The sequence below is a fragment of the Aplidium turbinatum genome, chromosome 2 (assembly GCF_918807975.1).
Source record: "Aplidium turbinatum chromosome 2, kaAplTurb1.1, whole genome shotgun sequence".
Taxonomy (NCBI): domain Eukaryota; kingdom Metazoa; phylum Chordata; class Ascidiacea; order Aplousobranchia; family Polyclinidae; genus Aplidium; species Aplidium turbinatum.
Genome location: NC_137473.1, coordinates 29,226,116 through 29,247,544, shown reverse-complemented (window position 1 = coordinate 29,247,544; position 21,429 = coordinate 29,226,116). Strand labels below are relative to the sequence as shown.

The 21,429-nt window shown below is 37.7% G+C and overlaps 1 protein-coding gene across 2 annotated transcripts in view; it reads right to left on the bottom strand.

Annotated features, from left to right (window-relative positions):
* Window positions 1-20,605, bottom strand: part of LOC145786178 (sushi, von Willebrand factor type A, EGF and pentraxin domain-containing protein 1-like) — an 85,631-nt gene extending 65,026 nt beyond the window's left edge. For both annotated transcript variants that reach the window (XM_082597826.1, XM_082597832.1), the window contains exons 1-12: window positions 20,307-20,605; window positions 19,670-19,897; window positions 19,100-19,282; window positions 14,884-15,060; window positions 13,560-13,739; window positions 12,583-12,759; window positions 12,002-12,181; window positions 6,104-6,280; window positions 5,698-5,877; window positions 2,424-2,600; window positions 1,383-1,553; window positions 855-1,031 (exon numbers count right to left, since the gene is read on the bottom strand). In XM_082597826.1, coding sequence (XP_082453952.1) covers window positions 855-1,031; window positions 1,383-1,553; window positions 2,424-2,600; window positions 5,698-5,877; window positions 6,104-6,280; window positions 12,002-12,181; window positions 12,583-12,759; window positions 13,560-13,739; window positions 14,884-15,060; window positions 19,100-19,282; window positions 19,670-19,897; window positions 20,307-20,583 — 2,284 coding nt within the window. In that variant the 5' untranslated portion in view covers window positions 20,584-20,605. The remainder of the gene's footprint in view (window positions 1-854; window positions 1,032-1,382; window positions 1,554-2,423; window positions 2,601-5,697; window positions 5,878-6,103; window positions 6,281-12,001; window positions 12,182-12,582; window positions 12,760-13,559; window positions 13,740-14,883; window positions 15,061-19,099; window positions 19,283-19,669; window positions 19,898-20,306) is intronic.
* Window positions 20,606-21,429: the final 824 nt, after the last annotated feature.

Sequence of the window (21,429 nt, the reverse complement as noted above, 5' to 3'; positions counted from 1 at the left end):
TACATCACTATTTATAGAAGGTTGTTCGGTCTAGTAACTTCGAGAAGGTTACATAATGTTACATTATAAGGACTCATTGTTCTGTCAAGTTGCCCTAAACGTAAACAAGCAAGTTTAAAGAAGCTTCCAGATTGCCACGTAGGGTAGAAGGTTCTAGAAAATACGTTACATAATAAAGATTTCGCAATCACAGATCTACTAACTGGTAAACATCCTTATGACGTCACGACATTTGGCAATTGTGAAAAACAAAAAAACATTCTAGGTTTGTTCTGAATGAATGTTCTGGAAATACATTACATAATAAAAACTTCGCAATCAGAGGTCACTCTACAGGTCAGTAACCGATAATAACAAATCGCTCAAGGATTCCACAATCAAAACATCACGTTCGTTAGAATACAAAGCAGCCGTCGCGAGACCTTGCACATTGATTGTGACAATTATTTTAAAGTTATTGTGCTGTTGCCTATTTATGGACAGTTTTATAAAGTAGAGGATATCGATAATTTCAGCACATGCACAGAAAACTCAACAGCTTCTTTAGCTCTATTGGTTTATTAGGCTACTTGATAAAGCTACTACTCAGTTTTAGCTACTTCTACAAGAGAGGTTACACGGATATTAGTAAAATAAATCGTTTTTAATTTAAAGATGAGGTGTATAATTAGTAAAAAAAAAGCAGCATCAATTCAATAAAGAAAGTTATTTTTTTTTAATTTTAAAAGATTATCGTTCCACTATAGGCCTGCTACACTGTCGCGCCCCTAACGCTCAATTGCAATAGCTTAGCAAATGTCACTTATACCAAGTGTTTTGTGTGGTAGGCCTATCGTTCTGTTGAAATTACTTACTTCTGCAAATGGGAACACTACTGAGCCACCTTCCTTCTCCACTACAAGTAGAATATTCATCGCCAACTCGCTGGAAAGTATCATCGCATTGGAATCTAGCTCTGTGTCCAGGGCACCATATGGTGTTATCATCATAATAGGAACCATATGAAGGTGCCGGTCGATGTGCGCATGTTTCTAAAATGTTGTTGGAGATACTTTGATAAGTCAAGTTTTGACAGATGATCACGACTGTCCGATCTTGCGTATGCCATCATTTTAGTTTTTAGGAATAAAACGTTAAGCTATAGCAGCATAATACTCTGCCATAGCATGTTGAAAGTTAACAAAATAAAATCCCAAAACAATAAGAGTTTGAAATACAGTTTTAATCTTTGTTCGTTCTTATTTTTGTAATTTTATTCGAAGAACCAAAAATTGCTTATTGCTGACTGCAGGAGTTATCGTTAAATCTTTCGGCAGTGCCATGAAAATTATATTTGTGGTACCATCAACTAAAAATTATTTTAAAAAGTGTAACAAGTTTACTTCGACAAACTGGAGCATCTTCCCAGCCTCTGTGTCGACAATGTACGCGACTGTTGCCATAGAGACAGTAACCAGGATTACATCGGTAGGTGACGTATTCGTCTTCATTGTAGTTATCTTTACTAGCAACAACTTCACCGTTTTCTGGATTCGGAGGTCGGCTGCAAACCTCTAGAATATATTAAGAAAGTGGTTGAATGAATATATTTGTGGTTTGAAAGGAATGTTGTAAAGATTGTGAACTGATCCACCAATCACATGTTTCTCAGAAGCAAAAATCCACATATCACGGATCATCATTATTTGTAGCTGAAGTGTCGTCTCAAGGACAGCACAACAGCTATTACTTGTTGGTAGGTTGTTAGGTTGTTGGTTGTTATGGGGTTCATTCAGTGGCGTACGCAGGATTTTCTCAAGGGGGGGGGGGGGGCATTAACGGTAGCGTAGCCAGGAAATTTGGAAGGGTGGGTTTGACGACCGGCGGGCGAAGCCCGACGGCGTTCTCGCCTAAGACGACACCCAGCGGGGGGGTCTGGGGGGTCTCCCCCAGAAAATTTTGAAAAATTACTTTGAATTTGGTGCATTCTGAGAGCATTTTTAACAAAAATGTGAGTATGAATATTCCTGTAAAATGATGGCGTCAGGTGGCATAGCAAAAGGATAAGATCATGTTTTCTTCGGCATTTTTCGGAAATAAAGCTAAGTCTCTACGTTTTCTTGTTGCTAATTCCTGGCTGAGATGTTTGAATGTTTGGTATTGGCAAAACTCGCTCTTTTAATTCAGTTTTGTTTACAATTAGGCAAGTTTTTTTTAGACTGAAAGCATCATTCCCAAGCATAAAGAGATTGAAAGCATCATTCTCAATATCGTGACGTCACACAACATCTTAAGGGGGGGGGGGCCATGGCCCAATGGCCCCCCCCCCTGCGTACGCTAGTGGGTTCATTGGATTTCACGATAGACAGAGAGTTAAAAGGTTTACTTCGATGATTAGCATTCTCACACTTCATAAATTTTTATTAGGCATTCCGTTTACTTACTACTGCAACTTGGAACATTGCTGTTCCATTTCCCATTGTTTTGACAAGTAGAGTATTCACTTCCAACTCTTCGGAAGGTTGGATTACATCGGTATCTGGCTCTGCGACCTGGACACCAACTTCTATTGTTTCCGTAGTATGAACCATATCGTGGAGGATTGCGGTGTGGGCATGCTTCTGCAAATTTATTGGCAGTTTGTATCATAATGTTTTTAAGAAAAGTAATCTACTCTCGAACGTCTGGCTCGCACGTCTGGAGTGTGATCATTGTGGCACCATCAAGGTTGCATAGACCAGCTTTTTCATTCGAAGTGCAGGGTGTCTCACAAAACTTTTAACCCGTATAACCTTACGTAACTTTGTCAATTTTAATGCTTTTTCATTCTTTTTCAGATTTAACTGAATTAGCCCATAACAAATGTAGATCTGCAAGGATGAAGTACACCAAGGAAGAGAAAATTTTCTGTGTGACTTTGTATTTGGAGTCAAAATCGTACAAAAAAGTGCAGTCAAAATTTAGGCAAAAGTATGACTGCAACAAATTTCCATCAAAACCACTCGTTTTTTATTGGGTCAAAAAGTTTCAAGCTACTGGATCACTTCACAACAACCAGACAATGCCTACAACACCAAAAAATGGGAGAAAAAAGACAGCTAGGACTCCAGAGAACATTGCTGCAGTTAGAGACTCCGTTGGGAGAAGTCCAAAGAAATCGATCCGTAAACGGGCCCAAAATGCTTGGTCTGACCCGGTCCTCTGTAGAGAGGATTCTGGAGGAAGATTTGAAACTCTATCCATACAGGATCCAGATAAAGCATAAACTTACTGATGCAGACAAGGCTAAGCGAGTTACCATGTGCCAGTGGTTCATGGACATCGTCGAAGAGGACTCTGACTTCCTTGACAACCTCTGGTTCTCTGACGAGGCTCATTTCACCCTGTATGGGTATGTCAACAGTAAAAGCAATGTGTTCTGGGACACCTCTCCTCCTGATGAAGTGCTACAGAGGCCCCTGCACTCAGTCAGATGCACTGCCTGGGTTGCAATTTCAAAACATGGCATCATTGGCCCAATCTGGTTCGAAGATGAAAATGAGAACGCAGTCACCGTCAACAAGGAGTGTTAGCTTGTGGTCTTCCAGCAGTTCTGGACCGCTCTGGGGCGTAGAAACAGAGCCAGAGGAAGAAGCCCGTTTCTAAGAGCAGAGCAATGGTTCCAGCAAAATGGTGCCACCCCCACACTGCTAATGTCACCCTGGCATGGTTGGATGAGAAGTTCCCAGACCGCCTAATCATCCGCCGCAGATACTCTGAGTGGTCCCCCCATTCTCCGGACCTCAACCTCCTTGACTTCTATCTGTGGGGCTATCTGAAGGACAATGTGTACCAGGATAGTCCTTAGACCATCCCTGAACTAAAACAAGCCATCACCCAGAAGATCAGGGCCATCCCAAAGGAAGAATGTGTTCGGGTCATTGACAACTTCGCTCACCGTGCTCAAATATGCCTCCAGCGCAACGGTGGCCATCTGGAGCATGTTTTATGAACTGCTGTATTACTACTGTGGATGTAGTATTACATTGTAGGCATGTTGTTTTTCAGAATTGTTAACATCTCAGCTTTCCATTTCAGTTTAGTTTTTGTAACTATGTTGATTGGTTCATGAAATAAAGCTATTTGAATGGGTTAAATATTTTGTGAGACACCCTGGGTAGAATAGATATGAAGTTATAAAGGATAGTAGACATTAGTTATTTGCTCCACTGTACCATACTACTGTAAGTAAATATAAGAAAAAAAGATCATAAATAAAATATAAGCTTAATATAAGAAAAAACAGGTCGCAGTGTTGGATGAAGTATTGCAGGAGATTTGTGCGATAAAAAGTGAAAGAAAAGGGTACTACGACAGTTTATCGAACGACAGTTTATCGAACGACAGTTTATCGAAACGACAGTTCATCGAAACGACAGTTTATCGAACGACAGTTTATCGAACGACAGTTTTTCGAACGACAGTTTATCGAAACGACAGTTTATCGAACGACAATTAATCGAACGACAGTTTATCGAAACGACAGTTCATCGAAACGACAGTTTATCGAACGTCAGTTAATCGAAAACCTAATCCCTAACCCTAACCCTAACCCTAACCTTAACCTTAACCCTAACCTTAACCCCTAACCACTAACCACTAACCACTAACCACTAACCCCTAACCATTAACCACTAACCCTAACCCCTAACCACTAACCACTAACCACTAACCACTAACCACTAACCACTAACCCTAACCCCTAACCCCTAACCACTAACCACTAACCACTAACCACTAACCACTAACCCTAACTCCTAACCCCTAACTTCATCTAACCCCTAACCCTAACCCCTAATCCCTAACCCCTAGCCCCTAGCCCCTAACCCCTAACCCCTAGCCCCTAGCCCCTAGCCCCTAGCCCCTAACCCCTAACCATTACCCCCAGCCCCTAACCTTTAACCCCTAACCTTTAACCTCTAACCCCTAGCCCCTAACCATTAACCCCTAGCCCCTAACCCTTAACCCCAAACCTCTGAGTATTCCATTGCATATGTGCTTCGTCGTTCGATAAACTGTCGTTTCGATAAACAGTCGTTTCGATGAACTGTCGTTTCGATGAATTGGCGTTCGATGAACTGTCTTTCTATAAACTGTCGTTCGATGAACTGTCGTTCGATGAACTGTCGTTCGATAAATTGTCTTTCGATAAATTGTCGCGTCACGAAAGAAAATATATAGAAGACAATGCTGAATGGAATGTAATAATTAGATGCGATGAAGGCACATGACGAGATGTACTTGGCGGAGTGAAACGGTTTTTGGGGCTCATAAGAGTAGATGCAGCGAGTAGAAAGATTATCAGAAGACGAGTAGGCTTTGGCTGGACCAACTAAAGAAAAGGTAGGCCTAAACAAGATTTGCCGATTGCCAGGATAAGAGTAGGCTACGGTGATAAGAAAGAATTGCTCTATATATAGTAGGAGACAAAGAATGCAACAGTGCAAGATCAGAAAGCGAAGGTCAAAGATAAAGGGAAAGTACCGTAGTCTACTGCGTGAGTGATGAATAAAAAATTGACAAAAAGAAAAACTTGCGAGAGCAGAGGCTGCATCAGACAGAAATTTGTGTAAGAATTGCGGATCTGTGCAGGTGATCATCTCTATGATGGAAGTAATAGCTAAAACAATCTGATGGTTTTTGTTTAACATAAAATGTAATTTCAAAGCAAATTCTTACTTCTACAAGTTGCTGGATCATCAAATCCTCTGTGTCTGCAGACGACATCAGCGTTGCCATAGCGACAATAACCAGGGTTACACTGGTAGCTGACAGTTTCATTTTCTGCAAAGCTGTTCCTACGTTCCGGGTCAGACACGACATAACCGTTTTGAGGATTGGCCGGGCGATCACAAATCTCTGAAAAAATAAATAATTTTTATTTATTTTTGTGATATTGCATTGTGGTGAGGTTATTAATTAATTTTGTAAAACCAATCAAGACAAAGTATTAGCCATTGTTACACACACGAGGTTCCATCTAATACCGTAATACTCGTTTCCTAACCTTATTGTTTTTACTGAATAAGTCATCCACATTGTTGTTGCCAAAAGTCTTTTTATACTTTTTAATCATGCTGCTTACTTCGGCAATATGGTACGGGATGGCTCCATGATCCATCATATTGACAATTTGAGTATTCATTTCCTTCCATTCTAAACGTGGGATTGCATCGGTACCTTGCCCTTTGTCCTGGACACCAGTGTTGGTTGTTTCCATATGACGAACCGTATGAAGGTGCCTTACGGTGTTTGCAACCAGCTGTACACCAATTGATCAAATATTGATTTTCACTAAAGTTAGTTTTGCTCAAGTCATATTGACCAATTTAGTCTCGATCGGCCAATTTAAAATCATCTCTCGAAGCAGATCTGATTTTCAGACTAAGATTAGGCCTATGGTAGCCTTAAGAATCAAACGTAACAATCCATCTCTCAATCGGCAGTTATTCGCCATCGTTCCTTTTGTGTGTGTTCTAATTGTTTGTCAAATCCCTGTAGTTTACAGCAGTGATTCTCAACCTTTTTTGGCTCATGGACCATATTTTAAAAAAAATATCCGATGGACCACTTTGCTATGTATTTTATTCCTCATGAACGCCACTAGTCGAAACTGTATTGCACATAGGTCAGAAAACTCAAGGGCGTGTTCAATATTAGTCCTTAATAAAATAATACGTAATTAACTAATTAAGTAAACCCTTTTAATTTGCACACTCAACCTTATCTACTTGAATACTAATACACATAAGTTTAATTTTAAATTTTATTCTAACAAAACAACATGTTTCAATAAAATGGTAATGTCATGGTAATGTCTCAGTTGTCAGTTTTGCTTTCTTAGCAACAGGAGCTTCTGACATTTTGTTAATTTGAAAGCACTGCAGAATACAGTACTTAAATTAGCGTTTGAGAAAATATAACATGTGACATTCATAAAATAATTTAATTAACATTCAGTGAAACAGCGAATAGCTCTACTCTCCCTATAGAAACTTTGTATCATGAAGAAGCGCAATCTTCGTGCACCGACTGTAACAGATAAGCAATACTGCCTCATGTGGATTTAACACGCTCCACTGATTACTGCACTGTGCCGATCAAACCATTCATTATTATGTGATGTTTACAGCTGTGGTAGGTCACCAGATTTTAGAGTAAATGAATCTGCCTTCATCTTGATTTACGAAGAGCCCACAAAGATCAACTTACCGTTACACGTAAGTTATGAACATTACATGGTGTCAGAAGTGGGATTCGAACCCACGCCTCCATTCGGAGGTTTCCATTCGTGAGGATGTAGGTTTCCTGAGAATCTCATCAATTAACAGTAACGAAGAGTTTACATCCAGAATGAAAACTCATCTTACCGTTATTGATGGAGATAATCACAAATTTTCTGTCTTGTTTAAACTAGACACAGGAGCCGAAGCCAACGTGATACCGTTGAAATTGTTTAGTGCCATGACTGGCCAAGTACTAACTAAAACCAACACTAAGCTTTGTGGTTTTGGAAATCTAAATGTGAAGCCTTTAGGCACTACTGTGATTAAATGTGCAAATAAGAACGGTGATTACTTTGATTTATTGTGCTATGTTACTGATGTTGTAAACTTATCGATAATGGGTGAATCATCGTGTGCGAAACTTAATTTAGTTAAGCGAGTGGATGTATGTAGTGAACCCTTATCACGTGACAGCGTAAACACTAATTATGCTAATGTTTTCACCGGCGTTGGTACCTATGCAAAGGAGTACCACATTCAGATAAAGCCTGATGCACAACCTGTAGTTCAACCACCCCGTAGAGTCCCATATGCAATACAGCCCAAACTGAAAAGCGTCCTGGACAAGCTTGAAGAGGATGACATCATTGCGAATGTAGACATCCCAACAGAATGGGTAAGCAACTTGGTGGTAGTTGAGAAGAAAAACAAAGACTTGCGTATATGCTTAGACCCCAAACCACTTAATGCGGTTATCATGCGCGAACGTCATAACATCCCGACGCCAGGAGATGTACAAGCAAAGTTATCAGGAAAAAATGTTTTCACTGTTATTGATATGAAGAATGCGTATTGGCATGTGAAGCTGAGTGACGAATCATCCTATCTCACAACATTTCACACGCCATGGGGTCGAAAGAGATTTTTAAGAATGCCCTTCGGTATTTCATCCGCCAGTGAAGTTATGCAGAAACGAAACGAAGAAACGTTTGGCGACTTACTGGGTGTACATGTTATTGCTGACGACTTGATTATCGCAGCCACTGATGAAATACAACATGACGAAATTCTTCGAAGTGTGCTCAACAGAGCACAGGACAAGGGTGTGAAATTCAACAAGGACAAGATTCAATTTAAAGTCAGTACTGTTGAATACATGGGAAATTTCGTGTCACAAGATGGGTTGAAGCCAGACAACAAGAAAGTATCTGCCATTGCAGACATGCCTCAACCAAACGATATTGCATCTCTGCAAAGATTTTTGGGAATGACAAAATATTTATCGCAGTACATACCGAATGAGTCAACGATTACAGCACCCCTTCGTGAACTTTTAAAGAAAAACGCTGAATGGAAATGGACAGATGAACACGACAAAGCGATGACACACTTGAAAACTGTGTTAACAAGTAAGCCAGTTTTATCGTTTTATGATGTAAACAATCCGGTAACAATTCAGTGCGATGCATCACAGAGTGGGTTAGGATCTTGTTTATTGCAAAAGGGTAAGCCTATTGCATATGCGTCCAGAACAATGACATCAGCCGAAAAGAATTATGCACAAATTGAAAAGGAAATGCTTGCCATTGTGTTTGCAACCGAGAAATTCCATCAGTATGTGTATGGAAAAGAAGACGTGACTGTTGAAAGCGACCACAAACCGCTGGAAACAATCATGAAGCAACCTTTAAACAAGGCTCCACCGAGACTTCAAAGACTGATGCTGAGATTGCAACCATATGATCTTCGAGTAAAATTTGTACCAGGAAAGTACATGTATATGGCTGACACGTTATCGAGAGCATATTTACCGGAGACATCAGACAATGCATTGAATGAAGAGCTTGAGTATGTTATACACTCACTGATTACAAATTTACCTGTTTCTTCTCCGAAACTTGAAAAATTCCGAAAAGCTACAAGGGAAGACCCAACCTTACAAACCATATCCAACTACTGCTTGAATGGATGGCCAAGTCTACGAAAAAGCGTACCGGCTCAAGCAAGACGTTTTTGGGATATGCAGAACACATTGCACTTCTCTGAAGGCATTGTTTTTTCAAATGAACGTATTGTTGTTCCTTCTAAGTTACAATCTGAAATGTTGACTTTAATTCATGAAAGCCACTTAGGTGGTGAAAAATGCAAATCTAGGGCAAGAGAACTGCTTTATTGGCCTGGAATGTGTGCAGACATTGAAGATGTTGTTGCAAACTGTCAAACTTGCAGCAAGTATCAAAGATGTCATCAGAGAGAACCATTAATCTCTCATGTGATTCCGAATGGACGTTTTATTAAAGTTGGAACGGACATAATGACTCTTAACAATGTTGATTATCTTGTTGTAGTAGATTATTACTCCAAGTACCCTGAAGTAGTGAAACTTGTGGATAAAACTGCAAAAAGTGTTGTTAATGAATTGAAACAAATTTTCTCACGTCATGGCATTCCTGAGGAAATTGTGTCGGATAATATGCCATTTGGTAGTAAAGAGTTTTTACAATTTGCCAGCAAATGGGGTATTAAGTCCACAACATCTAGCCCTGGTTTTAGTCAAAGTAATGGCCAGGCTGAAAGAACTGTCCAAACTGTCAAAAATTTGATGAAAAAAGCGTATGATGATGATACTGATCTGTATATTGCATTGTTAGAGTATCGTAACTCGCCTATTGCTGGATTGCAGTATTCACCTGCACAAATGTTGATGAGCAGAAGACTACGTACAAAATTGCCTATCGCGACGAAGTTGCTTGTACCGCAAATTGTTGACGCTTATGATGATTTGTGTAACCGGCAAAGTCGTCAGAAACACTATTATGACCGTGGAACTAAGTCATTGCCTGTATTGAAAAAGGGAGATGAAGTCCGTTATCGTAAAAACAATTATTGGGAAAAAGCTATGGTAAATAATGAAAGAGATGAGCCTCGTTCGTACGTCATTGAGAATTCTCATGGACAAATTAGACGAAACCGGCGTGATTTGTACAAAGCTTGTAATTCAACACCTGTACGTAACTATGATTATTTAGATGACATAGTTTCATCCAGCTTCCCACACAATGCTCAAGTGTCATCCACACAGAGCAACCTAGTGTCCCCACCAAATGAAACTACTCCGCAGGTTGTTGAGAATACTCTTAATCGCACGACACGATCTGGCAGACATATTAAGACACCTGCGAGATATCGTGATTGAATTATTTATACCGTGCTTGTGATTTGTTATCAGTTGTGAATGTCATTAGTAATGCTTAAGAACATCCTGCAAGAAGGGAGGTGTAACAGATAAGCAATACTGCCTCATGTGGATTTAACACGCTCCACTGATTACTGCACTGTGCCGATCAAACCATTCATTATTATGTGATGTTTACAGCTGTGGTAGGTCACCAGATTTTAGAGTAAATGAATCTGCCTTCATCTTGATTTACGAAGAGCCCACAAAGATCAACTTACCGTTACACGTAAGTTATGAACATTACACCGACGACACCACAACAGTTACAGCAACATATGATTTATTGATTATGCCCGTCGGCACTTCACTTATGCCTTGAACAGTTCAATAGTCTACTCGTCAACTAGTAAAATAAGTTCAAACACTGCTGAGTCTACGCCGTTCTACCACTTCCAGAAAAATTGATCAAAAATCACGAAGTAAACATGATTATTACATCACGCTGGCATACAATCATACATGCCTCATAATTTTCTTACACCTGTATGCAGTCCTTACATAATTTACTGTAGTATATAGTAGATGATACAATTTTGAAGAACGTTTAATAAAGGATTTATAGAACTCTCTGTGGACCAACAGAAATTCCAGGTGGACCACCAGTGGTCCACCTGGACCACATTGAGAATCACTGGTTTACACCTCATGTGATCTGTGTCCCACCGTATAATTTACTCGTAATCATTCTTGTATCATTTGTTCAGTTTATGCTTTTGTCCGGAGTGTCCTTACACTTGTAGTCTAAAGCCAAATTTATCTTACAATTTTTCAATTTATGTATATTGCAGATTTAACTCTTGATGAGGACACACGTACCGTACGTCTCGAAAACGTTTGAGTCATTTATTTTGTTTTGTTAAACGTTTATGTTGTATCTTTTGTTTTGTGTGTAATACGTTATGTTAAACCCGCTAAGGGTACTTTGTTTTGCTTGCCTATGGCTCTATGGTTCATAAAAGTGTTAGTCTACATAAATTGGCAAAGAAAAACATAAGACGTCAATCAAAACATATTTTTATCACAAAAATTGTTTTTTGCTGTGTAAATATTATGATACTGAGCAATTTTATATAATATGAAATTGACCTATAATGTGTAATAAATGTAAGAACCTATAGGCTACAAATAATAAATAAATACATAAATGTATAAAGATTGATTGATTGAGGGAATCTTTATCCTCGGACTGAGAAAGCGTCTTTAAAATGCTTAAACCTGGCAGTTTCGCATACTTTTAGAGGCTTTGAACCACAAACGCAGCCCTGGTCATCGAGTTTGAAAGAATGGAATTTCCAGTAGTTGAAGTGTTGTCTGTAAATAATGCCATTCACTGGCTACTGCTGAACCTGCTGTTCTTAAAACGCATCGCTCAAGCGCACACTCCGAGAGTCGAAACAGTGCATCTTGATCTTAAAGTTTTTCTTTCATAAAGTCAGACGTTTATCCAACTGAGCTATCGGGGTGGAAGAATATAGGCTAATATATGTACGAATATGGTATATAAAGTGCTTGATTTCACCGTTGCAAGTCGGAGCTGCATCCCAGCCTCTGTGTCTGCAGTAAACATCAGCAGAACCACGCTGACAGTATCCAGGATTACAGTGGTAAGTAACATACTCATTCTCCATGTAAGTAGTCTTGTCAGAAGGCCTGGAAACAATTCTTCCATTGCGGGGATTAGATGGACGATTGCATATCTCTGAATTAATATATTAAAAAATAAAAAAGTTTGAACAATTTAACAAAATTGTAATTGACAACTCAAACTGTTTTAGACAAAAAAAAAATGTATTTGTAAATTGTAGCACATATATTTGGGCTCGTAAGTACCCTTGTATGAAAAAAAAAACACCTTGTGAAGCAGTGATGTCAAGCAAAAGACAAAGCAAAGAAATTTGTTTGGACAACAAATGCAGATTAAGAGCAGACCAACTAATGTCTTACAATCATTGCGGTAAAGATTTTCTAATATCTTTTGTTTTTTCAGTCCTTTGTTAAATCGGTAGAATCTTCCTGAGATTAGTTTGCATTTCTCCGACGTCTTTGAACACGGAGATGAAAAAATCTAAACAGGTTGAATTTTCTAATGCATAATCTTACTTCTGCATTTTGGTACATCGTATTCCCAAGAACCATCCGCCCCACAAGCTGAATATTCTTCACCATCCATTCGAAAGCCGGGATTGCAACCATATCGAGCCCTATCTCCCGGGCACCAGGAATTTTTATTGCCACGATAAGAACCATACTGAGGAGGATCTCTTTTTTTGCATCCAGCTAAAAAATTATGAATACATGTTTATATAATAATCACAAGGCAAACTTACTTGCGTAAGAATATAGCTGAACCAGTCCTTGATATTGTAACAATAGAAGCTAAATATTCTACTCTTTTGCTTTATTCAGTTTTTTACTGAAATAAGTTGAGTGCTGCTTTGATAAGCTGAGTACACTACAAATAGTGTGCAAATTAATTTAAAGTAAAATTTTTGTTTTATTTATTGTTTATGGAGTGCAGGTTTATGCCTAGTGATGAAGAATTGAATGAAAGCGAAATGGAACAAAGAAAAAATAACGTAACTTTTACGTTCATCAGCAAACGCACGTCATACAGTGTTGTATTGAAACATAAACAAAAAACACGCGTTTTAAGTGGATGTCAAACGGACGATTTCACATATTTTTCTTACAATCACACAGCGGGTATAATGTGCAGTAACGTTGACAAGGAGTACTTTTGGGCACGGGCCTGAAATAATTATAGGGGCTTAGAACCTTACCAAGGAGCCGACAAACATGAAGAAACCATATTCTTTGGATACAATGAGTTTTTCTTATAAATTTAGAGCCCAAGAATATCATTGCTACCAGGCCCAAAATAGCCTTTCAACCGCCCTAGGTGCGTGCACAATGCAGCACGAATTAGTGTTGGCAAGTTTATAAAATAAATTGTAGTTATAGAAAAACCAACGTAAGCCAAAGCGGCGTACGTTTGTGTACTAAGTACCAGCAACAGATTTGTTAAACTTAAAAAAATATTTATGCAGTTGAATTTAATGAAAACAAACAAATCATACGTCGGCATGCAGGCGAGCGATCCCATCCAGCGTGTCTACAATAGACATCTGCGCTTCCGTGCATGCAATAACCGGTGTTGCATCTGTAGCTTGCATAGTCGCCTTCTCTGTAGCGCCGTCTGTTGACTGGCAATGAACTCACTAAAGCATATCTGGGTGTTCCCAAGCGAATACAAATCTCTGAAAATCAACATGATTACATGAGCAATTATGACTCGTAAAATGATGTGTCCAGTTAGACCTTGTTAATTAGACCTTCGGAAATTGAAATTTTCAAATTTTCCCTCTCAAGCAAGCATTGACTGCCTCTTGCATAAAAAGTTTCCAAGATTCCCGGTCGTTTGTTGTGTGTATAAGGTTTATGTTGGTGTTGGTTTTGTCGTTGCACATTATTCCTGTTGCACACATCGATTATGAGTGCATTTTTCTTTCCCAAAAATGACTATGTAGGCGTATACAACCCTTGAATTAGCGCAAACTAAAAGTGCATAAAATCATCTTTTATTGTTTTGTGTTTGTACAAAACATATTTACAGATCAGACCTACAATAAGTTTCTACTTGCTCTAGTCTAGAGGATTGCGTGGAACAACTTCATCTCTCCTTTTCAATTTTTTTAGGCATTTAACATTATAATTTTCCAAGCAGAGGTGGGCAGTAGCGTGCTACTTCTTTTTTAGTAGCCGTAGCTGAAGCAGCGCTGTATTTGTTTAACAATAAGTAAGCGATTACAGAGAGGTGATAATTTTAGAAGTGTAGTAGGATAACCGCTACTCTCACTGCAATTGTAATTTTGCTATCCGCTACTTTTCCGTATAAAAAAATCAACATTTTGTTTCAGAAAAATTTGGCTTGAACAAGCTGTGTGATTAAACAAGCTGTTTTTGTTTTTACGACCTTGGCACTTGTGTACAGCCTCCAGTGTAAGCTCAAGACAAGAAGTAGCGCATAGAAGAAGCAAGTGAGTCTGGGATGACCGGTAATTTTAGTCGAGTAGCAAGAGTGCGTTATTTTTCATCAACTGATAGCGAGTAGTGGGAGCGCTTCTTTTTTTGGCATATTGCAGCCGTGGCGAAAGAGCGTTACTTTGCTACTTTTAAACTAAAGTATAGAGGAATCCTTTGAATTCAAAATTTGGCCAATTTTTCAACTAACTTTTGAGGCCGATATGGCAGAAACATAGCTTTTGAATGAGTATATTACGGATTTTATAGGCTACTTCTGTATAAACAGAACTTGTAACAAAAACTACCTTTAGCTCATTACAATCGCATTATTTTATAAATATCTGCGTGCTACTGTCATGTTGTTTTAGATTTTCTTACTTATGCATTTAGGAACATCGTTATTCCATCTGTAATTGTTTCCACAAGTCGAGTATTCGTTTCCGTCCATTTCAAAACTAGGCAAACACGAGTACCTCACGTTATCCCCAGGACACCAATATGTTTTGCTTCCTGAATATGTTCCATAGTCTGGAGCTGCTCTTTTGTCGCATCCGTCTGTTAAATAAAATTACTGCCATATATCAGATACAAACCAATATATACGAAATGCTTTATTGGACTTTATATTGCTCATACAGCATGTTGGTGCGTTTATTTTTGTGTAGGCCTAACTGGACAAAAGCCAAATAATTAACTAGAAAAAATACTTTAGTAGAAAAAAATCCTTGCCAATAACAGGTTTATTTTTGCACTTGTATTGTGTTTCTTAGGCTAATATGATAACTTTTTCGAGCCATATAGTACATGCATTTCACTTGTGCATTTTTAAGTGTATAAAAAGCCTAAACGAAATTATACAATATTAATAAATACAAAAAGATGTTTAAAAGTTTTAATTTAAAATTTTTAAACCCTATTATTATATTGAAATTGGGCTGATGCAAAATTTTATTTTAAATCAATTTTCTGAACTTTTTTTTTAAATGTTGTTATTGGTTTATGAAACTTGTGATTTTAGCACCATAGTCAATGACAAAAAAAAAATTGTTGTGATTTCAACAGTCTATAGAAACGAAAGACTCTCAAACTTTGTTTGTCGAAAACGTGCAATTTGAACTTAATTCCTCTTTAATCACATGCTTTGTTTTGTGCTCATTAATACGAGTGAAGTATCACTTCGTGAAACGGCTTAACTCAAATTGCAAAAACAAAAACTTGTTTTTCGAGTTAATTACTGCGAAGTAAATTGTCGTTTTCTAACAACCTTGTCGACTGCATGTTTTTGTGGCTTTCAAAGTTATGAAAAATAAAATTTTTAAACATAGGCTTCTTATGGACAATATAAATGTTTTAATACAAATTGAAAATAAACGCAACTTAGTGGATTATTTTCAAAATAAAAAATTAAGATTTGTGGAAGCCGTTAAATGTGGTGATTCAGGTCTGGAGGCAGACAGCTCGACAAAAATATGTTTGATAAATAAACTAATATTTGAATTTCTACGCTTGACAGTTTTAAATGAAACTTATTTAATGTTTGTTCCTTATTCAGTCTACCAGTCACCACTGAATTGATGTTTTTCAGAGCAACACAGCATTGTTGTCTCAAGGTTTCAGTTGTTGTTGCGTTTGTGTAAAGAAGTATGCTTTTAGATCAGGGGTGGGCAAACTTTTTGTACTGAGGGCCACATTTGAAAAAATGTTGCAGCCGGAGGGCCGCACACTCTCGTTACAAAGTAGGAAAATTTACCCGGTGTGTAAATGAACGCATATTCATATTAAACACAATTTTTGTATTTCACACTCAGTTACGTTTAAAGCTATGCAATCATCATCACAAAAGTTAATGAGACTTGTGCAACTGTTCACAGTTTTTCACAGTCTTCTGGTTTGGTTGTGTCTTTTTAAATTGTACTCCTTCAAAAGAGCCACGGACTCACGGCACAACAAGCAAACTGCTTTATTCCCAATTTCGATAAAATAGTATTTAACAGTCCATTCCTTATTGAAAACACGACTTTCATCTTCAATCTTTCGTTTCTTAACAGCACTCATTATTTTAACAGAGTAAAAATATAAATCTTTTATTTTTTAACAAAAATCCTGTCGAAGTAGAAAACATTAAACAGTGCGTCTCAAATAATAATGAAAAGCTATTTGGAGGAAAGTAGAAGTACTGGTAGGCCTACGGTAGCCGCTACCGTATTTGTATTTTATGATCAAACAATTGCATCAAACAATGCGTGAAAGCATGTTGCAATACATGCGCGACTGACGTGTGTGTGTTTACGCACTGAAAGTGAAGAGAAAAACACGCTCGGAAAGGGAATAATATTTTGTCATGTAACCTGTTTAATTAAAACAATAAGTGATGAGTAGTAGTTTCTGCAAGTGCCGGCGGGCCGCATAAAATGGTCTCGCGGGCCGCATGCGGCCCGCGGGCCGTAGTTCGCCCACCCCTGCTTTTAGATCATGACTTATATTATCATGACATGTTGAAGTCTTTGATGAGTTTGGTTTCATTCGAAAGAGTTTCTGTTTTGGTTATGACATGAAACACTATAACACAAATCCGATAATAACAGTTTCCAGAAATTTGGAGATTTTTGAAAAAAAAATCCTTTTATCTTTTCAAACTTAAATCAATTCAAACAATAATAATGTGTTCCGTGCAGGGGAGTATTTTGTCGTATACGCCTGTACCAACGGTGTTCAACCTGCGGCCGTACGGTCGCATGCGGCCGTCGATGAATAATTATGCGGCCGTTAACACGTAATTTCATAAGCATGTGTTGGCGGCCGTGCCCTGTTGTTGAAATGAAAAAGTTATTTCATTAAAAAAATGAAATGTATTACTGTATAAATATTATAGGCTATAGGGATATCTAGAACCACTGGATACCCTTGTAATTATAGGCCTATATAGTATTTCAAATTTTAGAGCTTGAAAAACATTTTCATCATAAGTTTTTGTAGGCTATAGGCTATATTGTTAAAATCGTTTAGAGACAAAAGTTTTTCCTCGACCCAATTTCATTGTAACATTAGCATACATTGCATTGTGTCCTTAAAAAGAAAAAGAAACACTAGCAGAGGAGAAAAGGGTATTCAATTCCAAATGGGAGTTGGATTATTTTATGATCGAGACGGCAGCGCATAGTAGACTATGATGTGTCTAATATGCAGTCAAGTAGTTAAAACTGTTAAAGGAGATAATGCAAAGCAGCATTTTCGTCGTCATATGTCACACAATTACGCAAAATTGGAAGGCGAGTCGAGGAAAATCTGTGTCGGAAATGTAGAAAAGTGCACTTGATTATCCAATGTTGCGAGAATTGGCAAGAGTAACTCTTGTTCTTTTCGGAAGCACTTAGGCTACGTGTGCAAGTTTGCAATTAAATGAAGTACCTGAAAAACGAGTAGCCTACCGAACGCGATTGTTGGAGGAAAACCTGGAGTCTCAACAAAGACTGTATCTCGCGAGGTTCCCAGATTAGCAATTTTATCTGCTCGTATGCAAAATCAAGGGAGTTACTAGTTGCAATGTCGCAGACGGAATAAGTTCATTTCAAAAAGTGTTTGATATTTCATGACACTATTAGGTATAAGCATGATAACTTTAGTAGATATTAACGGATAAATTCTTCTCTTAAATAACGCAAATTAAAAAAAAAATCATTTAAAACTCCGTAGCGGCCGTGCTTTGTAGAATAAATCTGAATGTGGCCGCCAATAGCAAAAAGGTTGTGCACCCCTGGCCTATACTAATAAAGAAAAGAAGAAGTTATAAAGAAAAAAGATTGTATCTATCAAAAACTATAGGCCTAACGCTTGATTGCAAAAGAATTAATGAAGTTGGCAGTGGCAAATTGTCTTAGAACAGAATGACTAAACAATCTCACAAAAGTTTTTGTTTCTGTATTTCTTACCTATTTGTCGTTTGTCTAATAAATTGCTTTATTTATCTCACGTATATTTTAATTTTTTTTACAATTTAATTTTAATAATAACAAACAATCTTTTGTAAGTTTTGCAAGGCTTGCAAAATCACAGAATAGTCGTGAATCGACTCATAAATCGTGCAAGAAATAATATCATGCCATAAGATAGTTAATAATGGGCGTACCAATGGGCAATGCAGTTCGTTTTTGTCAAATTATCTGATTGAATTTAAGCGGAAGGTGTAATTTGTTGTTTAGAGAATGTTTAAAATATTCCTGTTCCGCACAAATTTGAAATTCAAAACGCCTCGTAAGTTATGAAAAAGTACTTTTTCGAGATGTTTATGTGGTAAAGAAAATTTAATTTCTTTTACACCAAAGGCGTTTCGTTGTGTTTGGAACTGATAAAGTTTTCTGTTTTATAAAATAATGTTTGCATTTATATTAATGAAAACATCACTGCAGTGCTTTCTCAATAATGGCAAGATATTATATTTTCTAAAAAACTATACAAAACATGTTTATTGGTAACGAATTTTTACACATTTCTAGGCAGCGCATCTATCATTGATAGATTGTTTCTTGCGTTGCTTGTTCCTGTGCTGTGTGGTGAGCCACAGCGTCATCTGTTGCCAAGTATATTCTTTACTTACGTCTGCACGTTGGAGTATGTGTCCAACCGGAGCGTCTGCAGTATACTTTAGGATCTCCGTTCATGCAGTATCCATTATTGCATCTGTAAGTCACCCAATCATTGACTGCATAACGACGTTTGTACGAAGGTGAGTTGACTGATCCGTATTGCGGGTCGCTAGGCCGATTGCATCCAAAAATTTCTGATAAATAAGTAAATATAGTTTAATTAATTAGATTGAGTTAAGCAAAACCCACTCAGCTAATGCTGTCAAATTAAATTTTATTAAATCAAAATTAAACCTGTTACAGTCAATTTTTTAGAATCTAATTTTTTTTAACTGCATTTTTTTACTTTTTCAGTCCTTAAATAGAAAAAAAATTACATAAAACTTAGAAGTGACCAAGATTTCTTTTTATCTAAGCAAAGCGACAGTAATCAAAAAGCTTGACTATGTCGTCATCCGATGACTGACGAAAATATACTTGAAAGAGAAGCAAGAAAAAGGTTATGGTGTATCTATTCACCTCTACCAGCCATTCTCCAGAAAAATAAGTTACTTATCAATAAAAAACGAAAAGAAACTTACCGTCGCAAGATGGCGTATGTGACCATCCATGATGACCACAAGTAACCTCCGCAATTCCATTCAATCGGTAACCATCGTTGCATACATAGCTGATTCTTTCCCCCACTGAAAATCGTCGCTTTGAGTTTGGATATGCATGTATTGATCCATACACTGGGTCACTTGGCCTGTTGCAAAAGTAAGCACTTGGTGTTGGAGGAGGCTCATACCTCGTTGATGAATATGTGCCTAAAAGATGGAAAAAAAATGTGGAAATGTGTTAGAAATCACGTAGGATTCAAGTCAGAGAACAAATCGCTTGTGATTATATGTATGCTTCAACCCTAAAGACTTTTGTATAGCAGGATCAATACATTTTATTCAAAGAGGCGAATGTTTGTAGTTACTAGTAAGAACAAATCAGCCGTGTTGCAAAATAACGAAGAAATGGTGGCAGAAGCCTCCAGTTCGACAATGTAATTTGGTTTAAACAAAACTGAAAACTGTTTTATTAGCTCAGCCAGCACATCAGACCCATCTTAAACTGATTTATCATCGGCACATGCACAATAAACGAAGAAAGGCCTTGCAGACTGGAATATGTTACCCATATTAAACTACTGTAGAATTTTCAGAACAATAACAGGTTTTTACTTACAATCACATCTAGGAGCTCGAGGAGCCCAGCCATAGGAACCATCATACAAAACTCCGCATGTTCTTCTGGACGCACCAACCAACCGACATGTGCTAATGCGGCACCGGTAAGTGACTGACGATCCTACATCATAAGAAGGAACGTAACGTCTAAACAAGGAATTTCTTGAGTAGACTTCAGTGCCTAAGTTGGCTTTAGGAGGCTTGCAAGAAGCGGAGGTCTCTCTTAAGACGTAGAGAACCAAAACACAATGCAGAAGCAACATTCTATTGATCATTTCCTAAACATTCTATTGATCATTTCCTAAAAAACGTTTATACTTAATAGTTGCACAATGAAATGCATTCACTTTTGCTTAAATTTTATTTGTGTAAGATTCTACAATTCAGACTCGCAACAAAAAGGATTTTCTTAACTATTTGTAGAAGTGAAGATACCATTGGAGCAAGTGGTCATCTTGAATGTTTTAAATAAGTGCATACAGAAACCCAGAAATGCTAAACTTATATTTGTCGTTACATCGTATAAAATGTCCATGACCACAAAGGTAGCATACAAACCAAATAAAATTTAATTCGAAAAATCATTTCTCTGTTTATAAATGATTGTTTAAATTCAAATTTGATCGGTAGCTATTATTAATCTAATTGGTTAATGTAAGCCCATGCACCATAAATTTAGCAAAAGGCGCAATGACCTGTAGGCTACTTGTCATCAAAGAACGTAAAACTGTGATTGCAATATAGCTTGCAACTTCTTTGTTGCAACAAGTTTACAAAACGTTTTTATCTCGTCTTAGTCGTCTGTTCAATCTTGCGGCTGGCGGCGTTTTTATATCAAGTTGTGGGATTTTTTGCCGCTTCGAGCTATGACGACATTTTATGAGTTGCCAAAAATTAATTAATGATAGCTGAAAATTAAGTGGTTGTTCGTCTTTGCTGGGATAGATTAACAAACACCGCACAAACGTCTGCCTTATTTTTCTCTATAAATCATTTAATCTCGTGCAACTCTGTGCCGTATTCGTTTTGTTAGATTAAACACTTAACTGACATGACGTATTAAAATAGTTTTTGTTTTCACCTGTACAATTCATCGTACATTTTGTTGTTGAAAACCTGCT